Below are 18,223 nucleotides of genomic sequence, written 5' to 3' on the forward strand. Positions count from 1 at the left end.
ATGGGATGGTTCTGGGAACTGATATCCGCCTGGGGCTGGAAAATTCTGATGGTCATTGGGATGGTCTTAGCCATTCTTTTCCTGTTCTGTCTGTGTATACAGTGTGCTCCTGCAATATGTGGCCTCTGTGTTACATCATGTGTAAGGAAGCCTGTATCAAGAGATGAACTAAGTACTAGAATGATGTTACAGCAACATCTCAATGACTTTAGGAATATAGATCTGGACTCAGATTAGCATGAAGATAGATTAATTGCCTATGTAAGGGCAAAAGGAGGGTTTGTGGTTCTGAAAATTCTGGACTCGTGTAAAAATTCTGGACTCGAGAATAAAACTTCATCGTAACATGACGAATTTAGTGTCAAAAGACCGAGAATGACACCATGTACAAGCATTTTCGGCATATTCGAGTGACGATTTCACCTCGAAATCATCATTTTCCTTCTGAACCCTTGGCTTCCATTTTATATATGGCAGCCATTTTGTGAGTTGCCCTTTACATAGGCCTTAATCCAGCTAAATCCGATCCCAAAGGACACGCGCACCTTAATCGACTTTCCTGTGACCTGTGCAAGTTGGAACCATTGCCCCAGGCCGAACTCGTTAGGTCAGTTCCCCTCCCAGTGGGCGAACAAGATAGCATCAAGGCTCAACAAGCATTAAAACCATTTCAGCGCACACACCTGCTGTATCTTGCTCGCATCTGTCTCTGCTCTTTTTGCTTCATTTGCTTTATGGTGGGGAGGTGCCCGTTTTTATTGGGGGCCCACCGATATCTGATGAAATGTTGGGCCTTACCGGGTGATTTGTTGTAGGCAGCACGAAGTGAAATATGGACATGTCATCATGACTCTGCTTTTTCTTTGTATTGAAAATATATCAATGATCTACTGTAAAACCAAGAATGTTTGCCTGAAGCTTAAAATTCTGTATAAGAAGAGAAGCCTGACTTTGTAAATTCGAGCAGTCTCCTGAGAATATACTTCCCGTGTGTTGTACTTCTAGGACACTTGTTACCTTGGTTGCAGCCAATAAAAATCGATCCTTGACTTCACCTAGAAGACTCTGAGTTTCTGTGGTCTGAATCAGGAAGGACTCGAGGTCTCTGGGTGTACCCTGACACCGCTGGGTTACCGGTTCTGTGTCGGTTCTTAAAAACCCAGTACCTCAGGGGAAACGGAGGGGTGAATGACAAAAATAAACTCATTTACCGGTATGCTGCTGGGTGCTGCAGCCTCTGCTCCATCTCCTCTACACCGCAGCAGGAAGCTCCCAGCCTTCCAGAAGCCCCTGTCCAATCACAATGCAAAGGTAGCCTTGTGATTGGTCTGAGTGCTGTGGTTCGGTGCTTAGACAGGGGCTTAGAGGCTTTGCATGTTCCTCAACAGGCTGTAATGCAGCCTGGTGGGGAAGATGCATAGTGCGCATGACGGTTTGACCTGCCAGCCCGACCCACCCGCCCCGCCCGCACCTGAGCAGGAAGAAAAACTAAAATAATAATAACGTTAGTTATCATCTTTTTCGTTTTCCTATTTACACTGCTTGCAGAGCAGTGGGGCAACGCTCATCTGCCTTATCAGACGAGCTGCCACTGGTCCCGAGTCCTAAAAAACTTTAAAAAAAATATAAGTGGGCATAATAGGGATTGCCTGTTTTTTTTATTTTTTACTTTGCTGCACATTAACAGAGGATCCATGAATCCACAAAGTGTTTATTCCCCTTAGCGTTAGCATTTTTAAGGCTCCGCACAAGTGAGAACAAACAAAAAGTCAGCTCCCAGCAGGTGGGAGCTTTAAAAATGCTCCCACCAGTTGGGAGCAGACTTTTGATGTGTTTCCCTGTCTACACAATTGCAGGCATGGAAACAGATCAAGATATAGCTCCCGCCCAAAGGGAGCAGCATAAATAGCTTCTGCTACCAGGCGTTGCGAATAATTGAGTAAACCTGAGGACCCTAAAAATGACACCCAGTGATTCCAGTGTCTTGAAGTAGACAAAATCAGTGAGGAAAAGACGGAAAACATGATACACCTGGAAATTCCCCATTTTGTAGGGAGTCTCAGGATACCACTCACAGTTGCACATTGGGCCATATGTAGCAAAGTATTTTGCATGCGCAAACGGTGTGAATCGCTAAATTTGTCCATTTGCGGATGCAAAATGGCCTTTCTGAATCTATGAAAGGCTTTGGGATTCGCAATTTAGGTAATCTAAATTTTTTGAGATTACCTACATTGCGAAGGCAAATAGGGAATCAAAATTTGCCTAGCAGTGTAACGGTAAGTTTCAATTCTATTAAGGACACGGAGGCGAGGATTATGCTTTGTACCTTCTCCACTGCTTTTATTACAAAAGTCACGGCAGCCAAAAAATAACCAAATAACAACAGCCCTACCTTGAACCAAGGATATGGGCAAAACAGAAAGAAATGTCCATTAACTACAACTCTCATGAGTCACATTAGGCAATCCATAATATAGTCCTTTCTTAGTCTCCACCGCAGCTAGATAGGACGTCCCTCTCATGACCACTTCCTCTTTTTTCGCACGAGGCACGCTATGTCATCACTGGTCCTGCTTGGCACCCTCATTTCCTATGAAGAAAAAATTGCCACAGCATCAGCAGTGAAAGGGCATCCAAATCACGTAAAGTCCACATCATCAAGTTACATCCACATGAGACTGGAAAACTGAGTACTTACTGCAGTACGGGCGGGTAATCTCCACCGGAGACCGGGAGGGATAATCCTCGCCTCCGTGTCCTTAATAGAATTGAAACTTACCGTTACACTGCTAGGCAAATTTCGATTCTATGTCAGGACCGGAGGCTTCAGATTATGCTCGTTTAAAGCTTACTTACCACTAAATGGGCAATATCAATCACTGGTTTGAAGTAAAACCTCTTAAAGGTGGAGTCCGAAGACCAATCCGCAGCTCTCATCAGATCCTCTAATCTGGCACCTACAGAAAAAGCTTTCGAGGCCATGGCCCCTCTAGCTGAATGCGCACCGAACTGTTTCGTGTCAATGCCTGCTTCCTGCATGATCCACCGTACCCATCTGGCGATGGTGGGAGAAGAGACAGCCTTGTGTGGCTTACGCAGCGCGATTAGCAGCTGTCGCTCACCCGGAGGGCGAAGTTCCAAGGTTAGGTCCTCATAGACCTTTAAACACTGAACCACACACAGTTTGGGAGAGTCCGCGAAGCATGGATAAGAAATTGACCTTGAAGCACACTTCGTACGACGCCCCAAGGTAAAAATCACCCCGTCAGGGGAAAAAACCCTCGCCGTGACATCCAAGGCACGAACATCCGATACTCGTCTGCATGAAATCAGACATAAGAGCATAGCCAACTTCGCCGAAAGTTCCTTCAAGGACAGATACTTATTCGACGGCCACGACAACAACAGATTCAGCACTAGGTTAACATCCCAAAGAACCGAATAACGCGGTTCTGGAGGCAAAGATAGGCGAACACCCCGCAGTAGGCGACAAACAAAAGGATGCTCTCCTAGAGGTGCTCCCTCCACTGGCTGATGGCCCGCCGAGATCGCTGATCGCATCGCATTGATGGTGCGATAAGCTCGACCTGCCGCGGCCGACTCCGCCAGATAGTTCAATGCAGGAACGACGCCTGCGACCAAGGGATCCAAGTGTCTTCGAAGACACCAGCGGGACCACTTATTCCAGGCAGAGCGATAACGCTTTGTTGTGCTGCCTGCCCAGGCCTTCGAGAGGAAATCTTCAGCTGGTCTCGAAAGGCCCAGGAGCGACCAACGTCGCCCGAAAGTCTCCACGCCATGAGGTGAAGAGAGCTCTGAGTGAGCAGATGATGGAGTTCCCCGTCCGGGCTGAGAAGAAGCCGCGGAAACCGGGGGAGTAGGATTGGAGAATCCCAAGAAAGTTCCAGAAGAACCGGTAACCACACTTGCGACCTCCACCAGGGGGTCACCATTACCACATCCGCCTGTTGGCGGCGGAGATGGGCCGCCGCTCTCAGTATCATCGAGAACGGGGGAAACGCGTACGACTTCTCTCCGCTCCAGTCCTGGAGGAAGGCATCTGTGGCTTCTGCTAGAGGGTCCGGCCTCCAGCTGAAGAAACGTGGAAGCTGGAAGTCCAGACGGGACGCAAAGAGGTCCACTGAGAACGGGCCCCAGGTATCGTCCAGCCACTTGAACACCTGTGGATCGAGTTTCCATTGACTGGAGTCCCTCAGATATCGGGAATGCCAATCCGCCACCCGGTTGTCGTGACCCGGCAAGTATTCCGCCGTCACCGACACCTGGCGCGCTAGGCACCAATTCCAGAAAACCTTCGCCAAGTCCGAAAGGGCTTTGGATCGAGGGCCTACCAGATGGTTGACATATCTCACCGCTGAGATATTGTCCATGCGAAGCAAGACACAAGAACGAACTGTGTCCTTGGTCCAGCATTGGACCGCGAAGGACCCGGCCAATAGCTCCAGACAGTTGATATGGAGCTCTTGCTCCTCGGATGACCAGGCGCCGCCTGTAGAAAACTCTCCACAGCGAGCGCCCCAGCCTGCACGGCTGGCGTCGGATTCTATCACCAAGTCTGGGACAGGACCGAAAATCGCTCTGCCGTTCCAGGCCTCCATATGCGTGAGCCACCAATGCATTTCCTCCTTCACCTCGTCCGATAGGGGAACCACCTGATCGTACGTCAGGCCCCGTCGTAGGTGATGCGCCTTGAGGCGTTGAAGGGCTCGGTAGTGCAGGGGCCCCGGAAAGATTGCCTGGATGGAGGAAGACAGTAGCCCCACCACCCGGGCAATCTGACGGAGAGACGTGTGCGATCGCGAGATCGTCTGGCGGAGGATGTGACGGATCTTCCCTAGCTTCCGTGAAGGAAGGCTGAGGGTGCATTGAATGGAATTCACGGTGAACCCTAAGAATACCACTGACTGGGACGGACTCAGAACGGACTTTCCGCTGTTGATCACAAACCCAAGCCCCTGGAGTAAGGAAATGGTCTGGCGCAGCTGTAGGTCCAACTGCTCGGGGCATTGAGCCATCATCAGGATGTCGTCCAGATAGACTATCATCCGGATGCCCTGGCTCCGTAGAACCTCCAACACCGGCCGAAGAAGCTTGGTGAAACACCAAGGGGCAGAAGAAAGCCCGAAAGGAAGGGCAGTAAACTCGAACACCTGACCCCCCCACCGGAACTGCAAAAAGCGACGGTGTGGGGGATGAATGGGAACCACAAGGTACGCATCCTTGAGGTCCAGGCGCACCATCCAATCGTTCGGAAGGAGCACATCTCTCAAAAGATGAATACCCTCCATTTTGAAATGCCGGTAGACTAACCAACCGTTGAATTCTTTGAGGTTGATAACCGGGCGTTTTCCACCATCCACCTTGTCCACCAGGAACAAGTTGCTCAGAAACCCCGCCGGGTGCCGAGTAGAAAGGCAGAAGGCACCTTTGCGAAGCAGGTCTGAAACCTCTTCGTCGACTAGGCGTGCGTCCGCAGAAGAGAAAACGATAGGAGGAGGTGGCCTGACTTGTCGGGGCTGATCGTAGAATTCTACGTGGAAACCTCGGATAGTCTGTAAAACCCAGGCATCCGCTGTGATTGCGGCCCAGGCCTCTGGAAACAAGGCTAGACGACCCCCCACGCAGACTTCGTCCGCTGAGATTACACTCACCGTTGGAGGAGTTCCCCGCAGTATTCTTGAATCCACCACGGCCACGGAAGCGTTGTCCTCTGGTAGGATAGAAGTTATTGTAGATTTGCGAGGAGTTGTACTGCCCTCGCCCGGAGCCTTGATTTCTGTTGGTCGTTTGCTGACCACCACGGCCGGTCGCGCGGCCCCCTCCACGACCGGCCCCCCTGGAGAAACGCTGGTGGAAGACTCTTTTGATGTTTGACTGGGCCCTATTTAGGGATGTAAAGGTATTAACGAACTTCCCCAGTTCCTTAATAAAAGGCTCTCCAAATAGACCTCCTTGGGCTACTGCCCCTGCCTCAGAAGAGGCTAGGTCTCCTAATTTAGGGTCTAACTTAATCAAGAGGGACCTTCTGCGTTCTGTGGACAACGCGCAGTTCGCATTCCCCAGGAACACCACTACTCTCTGCGCCCAGTTAGAGAGGACCTCAGGGGAGATGGCCGCCCCGGACACTTTGGCCTCCTCAGCCATGTCCAGAATCTTTGTTATGGGGCCTATGGCATCCAACAGCTTATCCTGGCAAGCCCGCCAGGAACGATCAATCCCTTTCCGAGGGTCCTTAACAAATTTCGCTAAAAAGGTAGCCATTTTTGGGTCCAACTCAGGGGTCAGGGCAACCTTCCCTTCAAGCGTAGGCCTAGGGCACTCCCCGCGCAAACAGCTCCTTGCCTCTTTTTCTAAGGGCTTGCGGAGGCGGCCAGCGACAAACTTCGCCACCTTCTCCCCAGGGGCCCAGGCCGCCGACCTCGGATGTATTATTTCGTCCGGGTCCAGCACACCTGAACTATCCTGCGGTATCTAGGTGGCGGAGCCCGAAGGCCTCCAAGAACGCTCTGACCCTTCGTCATCATCGGTGTCCGCCGGGGAGGTTGGCGCCGGTGACAAAGGGGCTGAACTGGCAGGGGCTCCCGAGGGGCCCGGGGCTGGGGAGGACGACGAGGAGGGATCTATCGCCTTCGCCAAGAATGCGTCGCGCAGTCTCTCGAAGGCGTCTTTATCCACACCATGCGCCCCACTCGACACCCCTTCCTTACAGGGTTTTTTAGGGACTGGGGGGGAACTCCCCGTCGGGGCCGTAGGATTAATTAGGACCCCTAGATGTGCCTGAGTCACCCTCTCGCACTCCTGTATGATACGTGCAGAGAGGCGTTCCTCCATAGGTCCCACTATCTCTGTAACGCACCTATATATAGAACTATCTACGGCCTGATAAAACTCATCATCATTGAGGTAGCTCTGTGACTCCTCATCTTCATAATACTCGTCCCCCATCTCTACTAGGTGCCTAGCACTACCACACCGCCCCACGTATAAGAAGGGCCAAAGTCTAGTTGAATGACAGGGTAACAGGCTATAGCCTGTATAGGAATTTGGGGCAGAGACAAGTCTGCACGTATATTATGCCCAGTAGAGCCGGGGATGTAGGGGGCACTCACCCCACTAGCGCGCTGACCCTCTGTAGAAGACCGGGCCTCTGTCGCCTCCCTGCGCGCTAGCAACTGTTTGAAAAGGAAGCTTACCAACTCGAGTGCTATTCAACGCCCGCAGGCGGCAGCGCGGTTAAACCCGCAGTACAGACCCCAAGGGGGCGTCAATAATCAGAATGTGGGGCTTTGTACCGGCTCAAAGAGCGTCAAGGTGAGGCGACCGGGCGAGTGCTCTGCAGAAACGTTCTCCTCAGCGCGGCTCTCTGACGAGACACCGCGCCGAGGGGAACGAGACGCTTTGGCTCCCCCTAGTGGCCGGAGGCGGCCGAGAAAAGGGCAAAGGCGCGTAGGAGCAAGAAATGCTCCCGCGCCTGACAAGGGGCTCTGAAAGAAAAACGGAGCACAATAATAAACCCCACAACACGAAAAGCCAACAATCTCAAATACAGAAAACCCCCATTAGTCCACAATAAACACAAATTGAGGAGAAAGGGAGGAAAACACTTAACTGGCTGCGAAGCAGCGAAGAAAGAGGAAGTGGTCATGAGAGGGACGTCCTATCTAGCTGCGGTGGAGACTAAGAAAGGACTATATTATGGATTGCCTAATGTGACTCATGGGAGTTGTAGTTAATGGACATTTCTTTCTGTTTTGCCCATATCCTTGGTTCAAGGTAGGGCTGTTGTTATTTGGTTATTTTTTGGCTGCTGTGACTTTTGTAATAAAAGCAGTGGAGAAGGTACAAAGCATAATCTGAAGCCTCCGGTCCTGACATAGAATCACAATTTGCCAATCCCTAATGCACATGTAAGAAGTCTTTTCTAAATGTGAACTGTGTATTTAGGAAATGCTATTATCATCAACTTCAAGTTGATGGTAACCATGTGCAGACTTTGAAAAATGCAGAAAATAGCATTTTTCAAATTGCTATGTAGCTAGCACACATGTGGGTGCTTTACTTGTGCACACTTTATTTTTGGGGGATCTTCAGAGGGGCCTTAGGCCCCTGGGTACCCTTGGCTTTGCATTAGCTAATTTGCATTTACCTATTAAGTAATCACAAATTAGCTAATGAAAAGCTATTCGAACCTATGGGCCTTTTGGAATCATTATTAGGATACTTGCACTGAGAAGAACACACGCCTGTGGCACAGCACTCTGCGTTTTAGCTTAAGACCCACTTGTGTATTACATTTTTATATTGTTGCCATTTTATTAATCGTATGTCGTTTGTTACTGACTAATGAATATAGATTGTTATGGTTCAGTGGCTATCTTTGTTGTGCATGTCATGACACTTTTATTTCTTCGTAAATTGTAATGATTTTAAGTAATCACACAATAAACGTTTAACTTGAACTTGAACTATTCGAACCTATGGGCCTTTTGGCCTATAGGAACTAATTGAGTAATATGACCTAATAGCAATTTGCTATTTACCGAATCGCTATTAGGTAATATTAGGGAATCGCCAAATCTTTGGTGATTCCTACATACATAGCATTTTGCGAAGTACCAAATAGAAATTCTGTAAAAATCGCTATTTGGTATTCACAAAATGCTTATTTCATACATGTGGCCCATTATTTCCAAAACTCTGGAATTACCTTTCTTGCTCGTAAGGCAGTTTCTCACGCTATTACATTTTAAAACTTACAGGATAAATATGCTGTTTTTTGTCACTTGAAGGTTTTCTTCAAATTCATTTTTTTTGCCTCTAGTTGGCTGGTGGGAAACTGGAGTGCGTGCAGCAAGACCTGCGGGACAGGCGAGCAGCTGCGCGAGGTGAACTGTATCCAAAAGTCCCACAACAAGCTCGAGAGAGTGGCCAAGCACATGTGCCTCCTGGATGCCCCGGATACCCGACAGGCGTGCAATATCCAGAGCTGTCCACCTGCATGGAGCATCGGCCCTTGGTCGGAGGTAGGTTCTGTAGTATCTGCACTTAATCTGAGAAGCAACACATAGGTGGACTGATGTGTGGCCTGATTTAGAGTATGGTGGCAGTAGAAAATACTCCAGAAAATGGATCCTGTATTCACCTCAGGAACTTCCTTCACCATAGGGATAATTTTGTGGTGAACGATTCTCCTGTGTGGTCTCCAGATTTCACATTTCATCCAGAAAGAGGGTTTTCCATTAACTCTAATTCAGGAGCTTAGTCTGCGCATTTTTGCACAGTCTGAATGATTATTAGTTGGAATATTTCTGCCCCCTTCATCCAATATTCTGATGTCCAATGTCTGTTTAAAATATTTAAAACAAACTGAACCTTTTCTGGTTGCTTAGTGCTGTTGTTAGTCACTGTGGTGTCACAGTTATGTTATGTTATCTAGGTTTATATAGCGCGCAGCTGCCTCAGCGAAGAGGCCAGCATCAGAAAATCAGGGCTAAGAACCAGGGCAAGGAGACACAAGGAACAGAACAAAGGACGGAAAATAACTAGAGGGCAAAAGTAAAGTTTTGATTGCTTTCCTAAAATCCAACAGGCGATCCATGCTGCAGATCTGGAGAGGCAAAGAGTTCCATAGCTTCACACAGGGGACTCTAACCAGATGCTGCCCCAAGGAGCGCAGCTGGTGAGTAGGGACATAAGGGACAAGCAAGTTAGTTAGCAGGCTGGCCGAGGCAAGCTTCAAGATCTTAAAAGATAGGCAAAGAGCCTTAAATTGGATACGCTTGGCCACAGGTAGCCAACGAAGCCTCCGGAAAGCACCAGCAGAGGGGCAAATACGTGGAAGTCCCAATAAGGCTCTAGCGGTAGCATTTTGAACCCGCTGCAACCGCATTACCTCAGCCTGGTTAGCCCCCAGCAGGAGAGAGCTAGCGTAGTCCAGTCTGGATAGAATGGCTGATTGAACAATCAACTGACACGTAGATGAGTCAAAGCACCTCAAAAGAGGCCTAAGTCCCCGCAGGAGGCCAAAACAAGTGCTGGCAACTTTTTTAGTATGATTTTGAAAACTAAGGTTCGAGTCCATCCATACCCCCAAGTTCTTAACCACCAACTTAGGGGTGGTGGTACTACCAAGTGCCTTCGACCACCATTGTTCACTCCACAAGTGTCTGTCCTTCCTCACCAACAGGACCTCTGTTTTATTAGCGTTCAGTTGAAGGCAATTTATAGTCATCCACTCTGCACCGGCGGCCAGGCCGCTCTCAAATCTAGAAGCATCTTGCGTGAAACCGTCTGAAAGGGCCACCCCCAGCTGTGTATCGTCTGCATACAAGACCATAGTGAGGCCCATATGCCTGGCCACCGTTGCAAGAGGCTGAACATACAAGTTAAACAATATAGGGCTCAATGCGGAGCCCTGAGGTACCTACCCCCTGCTCGATGGTATAAGCCTGAGAAAGAAACGGGGGAGCTGACACTCTGAAGGATCTCTCAGTCAGAAACGATCTAAACCATTCCAGTGCAAGGCGCACCCCACTGTCTTCCCCCAGACGCTGTAACAGAATCGCATGCAAAACCATGTCAAACTTGGCACTCAGATCAAGCAAGATCAGTGCCGCTTTATGACGTGAATCGAGAATGGTCCGGTAGATGGTGCATACTTTGTCAACAAAAAAGTAGCCAAGTCCTCACACTGCTGCTCAGATGTAATCACGGAGACAGAGTTTTTTCTTACCCTAAGATCTTTACGGATCTTAAAAATGCATTTGGCCGGATTGGAGCTGAGCTTTATTTCATTGGCATAATAGGCTGCTCGAGCAGTACAGATATTTCTATGATAGTGTTTGATAGCTGCCAAATAGCATTTTTTCTTCGCCGGGTCATATTCCTTTCTTCACGCATGCACCAACCCTTTCCGCAATGCAGTCAGCGAGTCATTATACCATGGGCTGGCATCCAAGGTACGGCCCTTAAACCATTTAGCTGGAATAAACTTGGATAATCCAGTTACAAAATGATCTATAGCCCATATCTGCATCGTTGTGAGGTTCCGGGGGGTTCGCAGCACGGAGCGCGTGGAAATCCTCCAGCCTCAGTTTACGCCAAGGGCGTCTAAAAACAGGCTGTTGAGCAGTCTTATCAAGAGGCTCAAAGGCAGGGAGGGACATTGATACCAACGAGTGGTCAGACCAGCTGACGGGTTTGGGGGTCTCCACCTTAGCAGAAAGAATGTTCGAAAAGATGAGGTCTAACAGATGGCCAGCTGAATGGGTAGATCCAGGGACCAATTGCTTTAATTGGCAGGCTGCCAGATCCGCAAGCAAACTGGTGTATTTTGCACAAGATCAAAGTGCAGATTAAGATCACCTAAAATGCTAAAATTGGCAGTTCCCATGGCAAACGTGCAGATAGTCTCCAATAGGGCAGTTTTAAATTTCGTAGCGGGCCCCGGAGGGCGATATACTAGCAACCCTGACAAAGTCAGATGTGCACTGAAGGTAATGCTAAAACATGCACATTCACAGCCCTCAATTGCTTCTTTGATAAAAAAAGGAATGAGTAGCAAGATTTAAAAAATAACCCAATACCGCCCCCTAAACTCTCTATTAACCGTAAGAATGGTATAGCCAGGAGGCAGCGCTAAATTAGGTTCTGCCACCATATCGTCATTGAGCCAAGTCTCCATTAGAAAAAACACATCCGGAGCTTCCTCCATTTTTAGGTCGTGGTTTTCTAGATAATGCTTGGCCAGTGACCTAAAATTCAGATGAAGAATTCTCACCGCGACCTGGGCTGAGAAGGGAAAGGTAAAGGAGGCGATTGCGTAGGGGAAGTATACCTACTGCAATATCAGCCAAAAGGCCCTTCCAGAGGACCTAATGGAGGCGCACTGCACACCTTGATGATGGACTTAACTGCTAACAGTTCTTCCCTAGAGTAGGTACGCCGTTCTATAGAGCCCCGTCCAGCGTTCCTGGTGAGAGGCGACGTACAGGCGCGGATGGGCACAGACGGGCTTGCCTTTGGCGTGCCTTCGGCGCGCCTTTGGTGCACCCGCTGCGCTCCCGCGCCATCTTCCCGTTAGTCTAATCGTCGGACACCCACGTGACTAACGTGGTGCCCGACAGAACAGCGCGCTGTGACGCGCACTGAGGAACGCGGCAGAGAGGGGAGTGAACGCACCTCCTTCTCTTAATAAAGAAGAATTTACCACATGCTTTTGCGTTGTCCCTCTGATCTTCCTTGGTGGGGACTAATGTTACAAACTGGCGACGACAGGCACCGAATCCCGTTGCAGCGGCCGCCCAACATGAGATGCTGTCCCCATTTCCATTCTCGCCGAGAATGCGCCCTTCCTGCACAGCACTCAAGAGAAGGAGAGCAGCGTCCTGCAGTCCACAGGCCCGCAAGCACCTGGTCACGCCCTGGGCTTCACCAACAATCTTTTCATCATGCATGGAGGTGAGCAACCTATCCACAGCGCCTGCATGCTCCAGCTGCCCCTTTCAATCAACCATTACTGTATATAGGGGTATTTCAGGAATCCTGCAAGTAGGCCAGCCGGTGCTAGCCGTCGTGAACCTCGCTGCACCTCTCCAGCACGCACGGTGTTCCAAGTGGCACCTGTGACACTCCCTCTCAGCCATTTCCTCCCCTGAAGACAATACAATCTGGCACCTTAACTTTCTAGCAAACGAAGCAGCACCAGTGCTCCATTGCTCAGGGGCCCCTGCACGTTCCAACTGCTATGCATTGCTTTATTGTGCGCTTCCTCGTCCAGTGTTCCAAGGACGCACCTAAGAGCCAATCTGGCCCGCTCAGCACCAAATTCGAACGCTGCACCTGAAGCACTGTTGTCCTACACGCTGCAGAAACAGTTCCCTTATCGCAGGTGAAGACCCACTGCTACAATGTGTGCCCAGACCTTCTCCCTCACGAATCCAGTGCCCTTCCTCCCAAAACCTGGCGAGCCGGCCATGAAGTGGGCCGATTGGAAGGGGTACTTCCTCAACTACTTATTCACCCTAGGAGATGAAGGAGAAGAAGAGTTCTCCAGCAGGCGTAAAAAAAAAAATACTGCTGCACACCCATGGACCCATAAGGTTGAGGGTCTACGACAATATGGTTAAGAAACCGAGGGCCACGACTGACAAAGACATTTTCCAGCACGCCTTGGAAGACATGGATAGCCTCTACCAACCGGTCATATGTACAGCCATAGATAGATACAACTTCTTCCAGAGGAAGCAAAGTGAGACGGAGACTGTAGAAGATTACGTTGCAGCACTCAAGAAGTTGGCAGTCAACTGTAAATTTGGCCATCTACATAATGACTTAGTGCGCGATCAAATCATAATGCACACAGTCAACACCAGTGTTCAAGAAAAATTGTGGATGAGCGGGGACGCACCCCTCAACGAGATCATCGCGATTGTCAAGAAAGCTGAACTGTCCAAAAGGTGTGCAGCTGCAGCTAAGAAGGACACCGAGACAAGACCCACCATCTGTAAAATGAGTGAGGCCAAAGTATCCAGTGACAGACCCGCCACCTCCACAAGAAACAGGAATAGCAAGCGGCCCACACTGCCTCCAAAGGGACCCGCCAAACCTTCTCCAGGCAGGAAAGGTTCCTGCTACAGGTGCGGCAGCCACACACACATGGCTAATGACAAACACTGCCCAGCCTACCGGGTCAAATGCTCCTTCTGCGGTGTCGTCGGACATTTCGGCAAAGTATGCAAGCGTAGACCCAGCAACGCTTCAGTGAAGTGCATCATGTATGACTCAGAACCCGAAACTGGGGAGGGGGATAGAGATGAGGATTGCATATTTTGCATTGATGAACATGTTTGGGGCATAGATTGTAACACCAAAAAGAAACCATCCTGTTTGTTGACCATCAGGGGGTCAAAATTTCAATGGTTCCAGATCAGGCTCCCCGTTTTCAATCATACAAAGACAGATTTGGGACAGTGAGTTTGCCAACACCGTAGGGGGCCAACTACACCCCACAGATGTACACCCGGTCACATACACGGGGGAGAGGATTCCCATGGTAGGGTTCAGACCACTAACATTCGAGTTCAAAGGTCGAGTGACGACAGAAAAACTATATGTAGCAGAAAAAGGCCCTTCAGTCCTGGGATGGGCTGACCAAGGGGCATTGGGCATACAACTCAATCCCAGAGGAGATATTCAAGTCCTCATGGCAGATGATTCCTACGAACCAGACCGAGATAACTTGAAGAAAGACATTATGAGCGTCTTTGGTGGCACAATTGGCCAACTATTGAAATTCATGCACAAGATAGTCTTGGAGGATGGAGCGATACAGGTCAGCCACAAAATGCGCAATATCCCTTTCAACTGCAGAGAAGCTGTACAGCTGGAACTTCAACGATTGGAGGATGGGGGCATAAAATAGCCCATCGAAAGTGCTGAGTGTCTGGCACCCCTGGTCGTAGCACGAAAACCGAACGGAAAGGTGCGGTTATACATTGACCTCCGAGAACTGAACAAAAATATCTTGGTGGACAAATTACCCTTACCACGCATTAAATGAACTGTTGGCTCAGACCAAGGGAATCAAGTGGTTCTCGACTATAGACGTCATAGCAGCATACCACCAAATCCTGCTTCCCCCCTCATGTAGGAAACTTTCCTCCTTCATCACCCCGTTCGGCTGTTAGAGATTCCGTTGCATGCCATACGGTCTGGCGTCCACCCCACGGTATTCCAAAAACTCATGCAAAATTGTTTAAGAAGAGCAAAAACGGGCTATACTTCCAGGATGATATTCTCATCATGGGAACGACCAAAATGAAACACGATACCACTCTCCGGGAAGTGCTACGGAAACTGGCTGACAACGGCCTCACGGCAGAAATAGAGGAATGCAAGTTTGGACTACGCACAGTCACGTACCTGGGGCACGAGATTGGCAAAAACTGGATCTTTCTCAAACGAGCCAATGTGGAAGCTATCAGGAACGCACCCCAACCTTGAACCAAAGAAGAAGTCCAATCCTTCCTCGGCTTAGCGGAATTCTACTGTAAATTTGTCTGCAATTTTGCCACAAAAAACCACCCCTTGCGTCAACTCTTAAAGGACAAGAGCAGTTTCTGTTGGACACCGGAATCCACTCTTGAGTTTGAAACTATAAAAAAGGACATTTGCTAAGCCGTTCCTCTACAGGGTTTCGACTGCTCTGCACCCAGCATATTGACCACTGTTGCCAGCGAGAAGGGGCTAGGGCGGAAACCACAATAGGCTTCGCCTCTTACTTGCTCGCCCTCAATGAGGAGAAATTCAGTGTCATCAAAAAGAAATACTGGCCGCCAACTGGGCCATGGAAAAGTTTTGGCAGTACCTCTGGGGTTCCTGTTTTAGCTTCAGAACGGACCACACACCGCTAATAAAGGTCCTGACATCTAGCAGCCGCGCAACAGCCACCCCGCACATAGCGAAAATGTCCCTCAAGCTCCTGGACTTCGTCTACAATGTGGAATACTTACCGGGCCAGAAGTACAAAGTCGCTGATTACCTCAGCCACTCCGCTGCCATAGAAGCAGCACCCAAACCCAGTGAATGGGATGAGTACCAAGTGGCGTTCACCAAATATCACGAGAACATCATTAGCCCACAAGACTGGACGTCAGCCTACGACAACAACCCAACTCTAACCCGTGTGACAACCTTCATCACGCAGGGATGGCCTGAGAAGCAGCATGTGACAGAAGATACCCCAAAATATTGGGAAGTACGAGATAAATTATCCCTCAGCGGCGACTCCGTATTCTTACTACGGGGTGGCAAGGTGGTACCCCCTACATCGTTACTGAATCGTATCCTCTTCATAGTGCATGAAGGAAAGTCCAAGAGGAGTCTAAAGCAGTCATATTGGTGGCCGGCCATCGACTCCTACGTGGAAAAATTACATACAAGCGTGTCAACACTGAACCAGCGTGGACAAATCGCTTACGCTGCTGCGGCCTCTGATGGGTGGATTCTCCACTCCAAACAACCCTTGGGAAGAGCTGTCAGTCGACATATTAGGTCCCATTCTGGATGATAGGGGCGTGCCCAAATATGTAATCATTCTCGTTGGCAGGTACTTGAAGTGGCCGGAAGTGGAGGTCTGTGAGAGGATAGACACAGATGCCATCATCACGCTTCTTACCATTGCGTTTTTGAGGGAAGGCATCCCGAGAGTCATCACATGTGATAACGGACCATAGTTTACCTCTGACTAATGGACAGCTTTCACCCGAAGGAACGGGATCAAGACACAGCACACCCCAGTGTACCACCCAGCCGGCATCGGACTAGCCAAACGCTTCAACCGCGTCATCATGGTTTCCGTCCAAGCTGCCATCAACGCGGGCAAGAATTGGGAAACAGAACTCAAACACACCATCTGGGCTAACCGTTTTACACCCACACTAACTGGGTACAGTCCATTCAAGATCCTACGAGGCAGAGAACCATTTACGAGGGACAATCTTGTGTGGATGAACATGACGCTACTAAGCAAGTGGTCCCCAGCGGTGGTGAGAAGCAACATTGAAAAGGCCCAGAAGATCTACAAAGATAATTACTCCATAGACATGGGGTACGAGAAGTATCTCTAGCGATAGACTGGATTAGGGGGAAGCTGGGCCACCTCTGCAAGAAAGGTGACAGCAAATTCAGCAAACCACTTCAAATCAAAGAACTATACTCGCGCTACGCTCTCTTTAGTGATGGTAAAGTGTGGTCCCCCAGCCTCATGGCAAAGTGCAACAAAGTCCTCCAGTGGGGGACGGACAGCAGCACCGCCAGGGCAGGCTATGATGGTGAGGAAGCAGAGGTCAATGTTGCCCCTCCACCTGAGAATTCCAGAAGCTCTGGCACCTTGGGGAGGGGCAGGTGGTGACACTGGACCAAGTAACAACAGGAATTCCACAAAGCACACATCACCCCTGGAGACCAATGACCCAGGTAACCCAAGCACGACCAGAGTGCATCGAACGCACACAACGAAAAGCATGCAGAGAGCAACACACAGACCACACCTCGGGGACGGGGTACACAAGGGGAGCAGGCCTTATACACATGTACCCGCACAGGCAGATTAGTTGTGTGTCCCAGTAGATATAGTGAATTCGAAATGTAAATCCTCCCGGGGGACTCAGCCTTCTCACCTTGGCACATTCCTTTCTCTCGTTCTCTCTCTCTTTCTCTCTCTCTCTCTCTCTCTCTCTCTGTCTCTCTCTCTCTCTGTCTCTCTCTCACCCCCTCACCTGGCCCTTCCCCAGGCACTACAGTTTAGTCTCCCCCAAACTCCATGTTCTAATGGGGAGAACCTATGGAAAGCAATTGCCATGTTATTTACCTCTCTGTTTGTTGTTGTTAAAGGGGGGGAGATATGTGGTGTCACAGTCTAGTCGTCGGACACCCACGTGACTAACGTGGTGGCCGATGGGATAGTGGGATGTGACGCGCACTGAGGAACGCGGTAGAGGGGAGAGTGAACACGCCTCCTTCTCTTAATAAAGAAAAGTTTACCACATGCTTTTACGTTGTCCCTGTGATCTTCCTTGGTTGGGACTAACATTACAGTCATGTTTTTGAAAGCATTTTTCTAAGAAAACAAATTTTCAGACATGAGCGGTTTTTAATTTTGTGATTTGTTGTTAATTAAGCTGTAATTTCGCTGAAAGATACATTATGCAGTGTTATGTTGAAACGTACGTAGCACTTTATGCCATCCTAATGTTGCCTCAAGGCACCTACTAGGTGAAGCAGAAGAAAAGGAAAAGTGTTCCATGAAGAGGACAAAGGTATCCACTGGTCTTTGTAAAAACTCTAGCAACTCACGTGACAAAGCAATAGTTTATTGTGGGGAGCGGATCTTCGTAGTCCGACCAGTAAGGATGAAAGGTAATGGGGAATGAGAACAGGAGGGGGCAGGAGTAAGCGAGAGGGAGTTTGAAGTCGTGGTGCCCTGTGTGCCCTGAGCTAGAGACAGGGAGAGAGTAGTATTGAGGGAAAGTTTCAGGTCTTCTTGTTTACCTAAGAGCCCGGCTGGTAGAGGGAAGGGTTTATCAGCAGAAAAAACATTGTAGAGCCTGCTCAAGGATACCCGAACATGCGTCTCTCTTAGTGTTTGTTGCCTGACCTGGGCATTATCCTCGGTTTCTTATCAGACCAATGGGGCTTG

The 18,223-nt window shown here is 49.3% G+C and overlaps 1 protein-coding gene across 2 annotated transcripts in view; it reads left to right on the forward strand.

Moving 5' to 3' along the window:
- ADAMTS16 (ADAM metallopeptidase with thrombospondin type 1 motif 16) overlaps window positions 1-18,223 on the forward strand; it is a 1,002,496-nt gene that overhangs the window by 929,999 nt on the left and 54,274 nt on the right. For both annotated transcript variants that reach the window (XM_078687616.1, XM_078687617.1), the window contains one exon: window positions 8,846-9,047. In XM_078687616.1, the coding sequence (XP_078543742.1) occupies window positions 8,846-9,047 (202 nt within the window). The remainder of the gene's footprint in view (window positions 1-8,845; window positions 9,048-18,223) is intronic.

This window comes from Lissotriton helveticus, chromosome 4_1 (assembly GCF_964261635.1).
Source record: "Lissotriton helveticus chromosome 4_1, aLisHel1.1, whole genome shotgun sequence".
Classification (NCBI taxonomy): Eukaryota; Metazoa; Chordata; class Amphibia; order Caudata; family Salamandridae; genus Lissotriton; species Lissotriton helveticus.